Here is a 6,075-nt window from a genome sequence, read left to right as displayed (position 1 = left end):
ATCTTTGTATCTGCAACGGTAGTGAAGATATTTGGTCGAATAACGGACGGACAAACAAACACACAAACACTGACAATTACAATACATCACCACTTTGAAGCGGGATGTAATAAGTAAAGGACATAGAGGATGGAATAATATTACCACTAACGCACATTTGTAATCTTTCATTTCAAACTGGGTTGTTTCCTAACAAAATGAAAATTACCAAAGTTGTACCATTATATAAGAATGGAGCTACATGTGAATTTACAAATTACTGACCTGTCTCGATGCTGCCCAATTATTAAAATTCTAAAGTAACTAAAAACAGACTGGATAAATTTCATAACAAAGCATAATCTTCTGAATTTCAGCCAATACGGTTTACGGAGGAAACATTCTACTGCTTTAGCACTTACCGAAGCAATGGAAATTATCACTGATGCCATAGATCAAATGATGCATTCCATAGGAATCTTTATTGACCTCGAAAAAGCTTTTGACACAACTGACCATGGAATTCTAACTCAGAAATTGGAACAATTTGCAATTAGGGGTACAGTACTAGAACGGATAAAGAGCTCCTTAAACAAGAGATCACAGTATGTCACATTGGGAGGGAGGACATCAACAAGATCAGACATTGTATGTAGGGTACCACAGGGGTCAGTCTTGGGTCCAAAACTGTGCATGACCTAGTTATGTCAAGGTCATCATGTCATTTTCATTGACTACATTGTTTCTCAAACTCTTGGTGGACTACAATGTTTCTCAGACTCTTGGCCGACTAAGAAGAAAGTCCACTTTATTATCTCTCAATGGGGAAACTGTCTTTCACACTCTACACTACAGTTGCATGCAATTACATGTATTCGTTAGGTTATGCATACATACATAGTTGAATACTGGCCCCTGAACACAACACGCTAGGGGCCTGTAGGCATGCAATTCGTAACATCCACAACAAACGGTAGGGGGAAGCAGAATGACTGGTCGCACATCGGGGATCGCGCCCCAAATGAGCAGTTTCTAGGGGGGACAGCGCCTTGCTCAAGGGCACCTTGGCTGGGAGGTGAGCTGACACTCACACCGTCAGTTCACACTCCGGGGGATGTCTTGGCGCGAGCGGGACTCGAACCACCGATGGCTGGGCGATCTGTCTTCAAGGCATCTGCTCTACCGGTGAGCCACTGCCGCCCCATGGCTACAATGTTTCTCAGACTCTAGGTGGACTACAATGCTCCTCAGACTCTAGGTTGACCACAATGCTTCTCAGACTCTAGGTTTCACTGCAGTGTTTCTCAGGGACTCTCGGTGGACTACAATGCTCCTCAGACGGTAGGTGGAGTACAATGTTTCTCAGACTCTAGGTGGACTACAATGCTTCTCAGACTCTAGGTGGACTACAATGCTTCTCAGACTCTAGGTGGACTACAATGCTCCTCAGACTCTATGTGGACTACAATGCTTCTCAGACTCTAGGTGGACTACAATGTTTCTCAGACTCTAGGTGGACTACAATGTTTCTCAGACTCTAGGTGGACTACAATGTTTCTCAGACTCTAGGTGGACTACAATGTTTCTCAGACTCTAGGTGGACTACAATGCTCCTCAGACTCTAGGTGGACTACAACGTTCCTCAGACTTTAGGTGGACTACAATGCTCCCCAGACTCTAGGTGGACTACAATGTTTCTCAGACTCTATGTGGACTACAATGCTTCTCAGACTCTAGGTGGACTACAATGTTTCTCAGACTCTGGGTGGACTACAATGTTTCTCAGACTCTGGGTGGACTACAATGTTTTTCAGACTCTAGGTGGACTACAATGTTTCTCAGACTCTAGGTGGACTACAATGTTCCTCAGACTTTAGGTGGACTACAATACTCCTCAGACTCTAGGTGGACTACAATGCTCCTCAGACTCTAGTTCTGTTTTCATGCACAAAGAGACATCATCAAACTTACCTTCCAGCTGATTTCCGACCTGCTATGATGCCCTCGTCCAACACGGTGACCCGCTCAGAGAATAACCGGTTGATGTCAAAGGGAAACTCCATAGTGGACGTCAGACATGTGCCAGATAAAAACAGCAGCAGAGGAGACCAACGGGGGGTTGTTGTCCGCCGCTCAGCAGCTTCGTTAGCACAGTTAGCTCTCTCTCCGAGCAACGTCAACAACACGTCACGGTTTTATAGACGGATAGCAATGGTCATAAACAATTCTGTGTATGTCGCCTCCACTGTTCCTGGTTATAAACAATGCTTTATGTCACCTGTCCGGTCGCCTCGGCTCTATTGTGTCTCTATGGCTGCAAGTCACTTCCGGGTTACCGTAACGTTCATAAAACACTAAACACATGGAGAACTCCAGCGGGTGTTCAGTCCCGGAACGGAGCTCAGACAAACACTGAGTTTCGGTATTTTTGTCGAATAGCAAAGAAAAATATATGAAAATGTTTCGAATGATTCGGAAACATGGAAATATGTTGACAATATAATTCTCTAATCGAATTTGACTTAAATTATGAGGCGCAACTTGTTCACAGTTTACGGTAAAATGGATGCGCGTTAGGAGGACGCTTGACAACAACCAGAGATGTTCTCTGAGACAGATGAATTACGTGGTTAATTTTGTGAAACCAAGGCCTCAGTTCATCTGGGATTAAAACCATTTGTTGTGAACATGTAGACAAATAAATACTACATCAGTTTGGCCAATTCATTGACTGTCTCTGAGGCATGTCTGGTAACAAAGTTTTTAACCTTCGTCTGTTGTTAGGGTCGCCACTGACCCGTTCTTGATTTTAAATTCCTAAAACTACCACAAAAATGCGTTTATTGCATCAAGACTTTTTGACTTTGTCAGGTACCTCTATTACAACAAAATAATATCCAAAGAATTTTTTTCACCAAATTATAAAATGCTCTGGTTGAAATTGTTACCTTTGTGGTGCTAGGGTCGGTTTCGACCCTGTTATAAAATAAGCTTATAAAGCAATAATTAAAGCAAAAACTGATAGCATAAGTGCACTGTCAGACAGCCAGCTCCTCTCCTAGTCATGTGAGCTTTAGTGGAATCTCATTTTGGATTTTTGTTTTCTAGTTTACCTGCACAGAAACAAAAACAAATGAAGTCGGGCATGTCAGATGTCTGTGTAGGTTCTCAGTCATCCAGGTCATTGTTATCCAAAAGCCGTTGAAGTCAATCCACTCGACGTCAAGAAAGTTCTTGAAGACGTTTTGTATCTCATCCAATAGACTTCTTCAGTTCAGAGGGCGGCTGATCACGTCCCAGCTTATTAACCCTGTGCGGTGTGGTCAGTGCTATTCACACTCCAACGACTGTTGTTGAAACCCGTCTGGCTCCTCAACGATTGTTGGTGGGGGTGTCAAAGGGGGTCGTTGAAATGTGAGTTTCATCTTTGTATGCTAATGAGGGTTGTCTGATGTCTCATACTGTCCAAAAAAAGGAAGGAATGTGATACTGATGTCCACTCTTCACAAAGACGCAGCTGTGTCATCAGGAAGTGATTAAAAGCCCACAATTATCCTTGACTACAACAAGAATAAAGGAGGAGTGGACAACATAGACAAGCTGACTGCCACCTACACTTGCCAGCGAATGACCAGGAGATGGCCAATGGTTGTATTTTACGACATGATTGATGTGTCTGCATATAATGCATTTGTGTTGTGGACCCACATCCACCCAGGGTGGAACTCAACCAAAAAAGCCAAGCGGAGATTGTTTCGTGAGGAGCTCAGAAATTCCCTCATGAAGCCACACATTGAGCAAAGGCAGCGGGTTCCCCGAGACCCAGATGCTGCAGCCTTGGTCAGACAGCTGCAGAGCTCACCTACCACTCCGTCCACAACATCAGCAACACAAAGAGCATCCTCGCCGGCATCCTACTCAGCCAGCCCTGCCTCAACACCAATCGCACCAGCCACAGCCAGAACCCAAATCAGGCCAACTGATTCTAAAAGAAAGAGGTGTCAGGTCTGCCCAAGCAGGAAGGACAGAAAGACAAACGAACTGTGCTTCAAGTGCAAGAAATATATCTGCAAAGAACACGCAAATAGTGTCACTTTTTGCCACATATGCATCTAAACATACATACACACACACATACATATGAATGTTCTTGCATACAGAGACTTTTACTCTGATTTAGTTTTTTATTAGTTTTCGAATTTGGAATTTTGCAACATATGCTCGATTGGTTGTTTGACCTTGCAAATCTATATTTTGTGTTATTACTTGTTCTGCTTTTCATTTTGTGTTTATAGTAAAGTTCTATTGCTGAAAAAAATTTTTTTTTTCATTTCCTTGAAGTAAATATATATGGGTCGAAATTGACCCGTAACACCATAGATGTTAGTATAGTTAATAGTATTAAAATGAAAAAATAAATGAAAAAAATGTATTCAAGAGATGTGTTATAATACCCCTCAGTAATACTCAGGTAACACAACAACCTATTTTTTATTTATATGATTCTCTTGAGGTTTTTAAAATTGAAATCGAGGGCTATACTGAAAAAAAAGGCCCAGAGGCCCACACCAAAAATATTAAAACTAATATTTTCATGGATAAGGAAGCCTAACAATGTAACCAAGAGATGAGAAACAGTTTGGATGATAGATGATTGCTTTTAGTGTATTTTAGAGATGATTTAAAACGCGGGTCGACCCGTTAACATCGGAAATGGTAACAGAAAGCTAACACCACACGAAGGTTAATTCATTTGATGACATATTTTGTATTTTGCTAAATACGAAGGACGACCATAATTATCAGGTGATCTGGTTGTTTATCTATCTATCTATCTATCTATCTATCTATCTATCTATCTATCTATCTATCTATCTATCTATCTATCTATCTATCTATCTATCTATCTATCTATCTATCTATCTATCTATCTATCTATCTATCTATCTATCTATCGATCGATCGATCGATCGATATAAATAATTTGAGTCCTATTTTTCCTCCTGCTTTAATTATGTAATGAAAACACAACCAGAGAACTAAAACCCCTAAAATAACCTTGCTAATATTTTTGTGGAACTTACTATTTTATAAATGTGGACATTTCTTTCATGTTGTAAAGGCCTCACAACTGGAAAAAAACTATGATCCAAACAAAAGTGTTTACTTGAGAAGACAGGAAACCCCAGGTTTCACTCCAGCCCAGCCTTTTGTTCTACCTGGTTTCATCCTCCTCTACAAAACTCCTTCCAGCCTGAACCTGAACAGGCCACAACTTGACAGGTTGGAAACAAGTTGAGCATCAATCGTGCACTGCGAAAAGTTTCACCCACTGTTGCATAACACCGGTATTTCCTGTGTTCCAATATCATCACATCATAGTTTCTTTATTTCTTGTGGTAACCGGTTCCTCATGTGACTGAAATGATATCTGGTTTTATATTTGGACACAGGTCACCCGGTTCAGGATGTCCGATGACGACATACGCAGATAAACCACGCTTGGTCTGGGTTGCATCATTCAGTTTGTCCTGTGCACAACTGCAACCGTCTAGTTTGGATCTGCCACAGCGATCCGGTCTGCTTAGAGGATCACCAGTGAGACCTTGCCTCCATTCAGGACTTCTATCGGTCCAGGGTCAAGAGTCAGCAGGTTAAGATCTCTGCAGACCTCACAGATCCTGCCCATATTGTCCTCATCACCTCCTCTGATTGGTCTAAAACCACCAGTGTCTTTACTCAGACTGTCACCCCGATGAACTCCTAAATAGTCACACAGCGAAGTTTTATGAAAACTCACATGCAAAACCATTCTCTCACTCTCAGAACATCATCTGCTTGTTTTACTGTTATTTTTCTAACGCACATGAGTCAAATTAAAGGCCCGGGGGCCGACTGTGGCCCTCCACATCATTTTATATGGCCCGCGAGACCATAAAGGGTCAGAGTGTCTAAATTTAAACGTCAAAAGTGTGCGGAACTACATTTCCCACAATACAGTAATTGAGCCTATGTTAACATTGAAAGCAACATTTTGAACAAAGTTAATGTCCTAACTTGTGTTTGATGTTATTTTTCTTTATTCATAGGAGAGTT

General features: G+C 41.6%; 1 protein-coding gene across 4 annotated transcripts in view; it reads right to left on the bottom strand.

The window, feature by feature from the left end:
* atat1 (alpha tubulin acetyltransferase 1) overlaps window positions 1–2,298 on the bottom strand; it is a 51,024-nt gene extending 48,726 nt beyond the window's left edge. For all 4 annotated transcript variants that reach the window (XM_068332621.1, XM_068332623.1, XM_068332624.1 and 1 more), the window contains exon 1: window positions 1,951–2,298. In XM_068332621.1, coding sequence (XP_068188722.1) covers window positions 1,951–2,042 — 92 coding nt within the window. In that variant the 5' untranslated portion in view covers window positions 2,043–2,298. The remainder of the gene's footprint in view (window positions 1–1,950) is intronic.
* Window positions 2,299–6,075: the final 3,777 nt, after the last annotated feature.

The sequence above is a fragment of the Antennarius striatus genome, chromosome 14 (genome assembly GCF_040054535.1).
Source record: "Antennarius striatus isolate MH-2024 chromosome 14, ASM4005453v1, whole genome shotgun sequence".
NCBI lineage: Eukaryota > Metazoa > Chordata > Actinopteri > Lophiiformes > Antennariidae > Antennarius > Antennarius striatus.
This window is presented reverse-complemented; position numbering and strand designations above follow the sequence as displayed.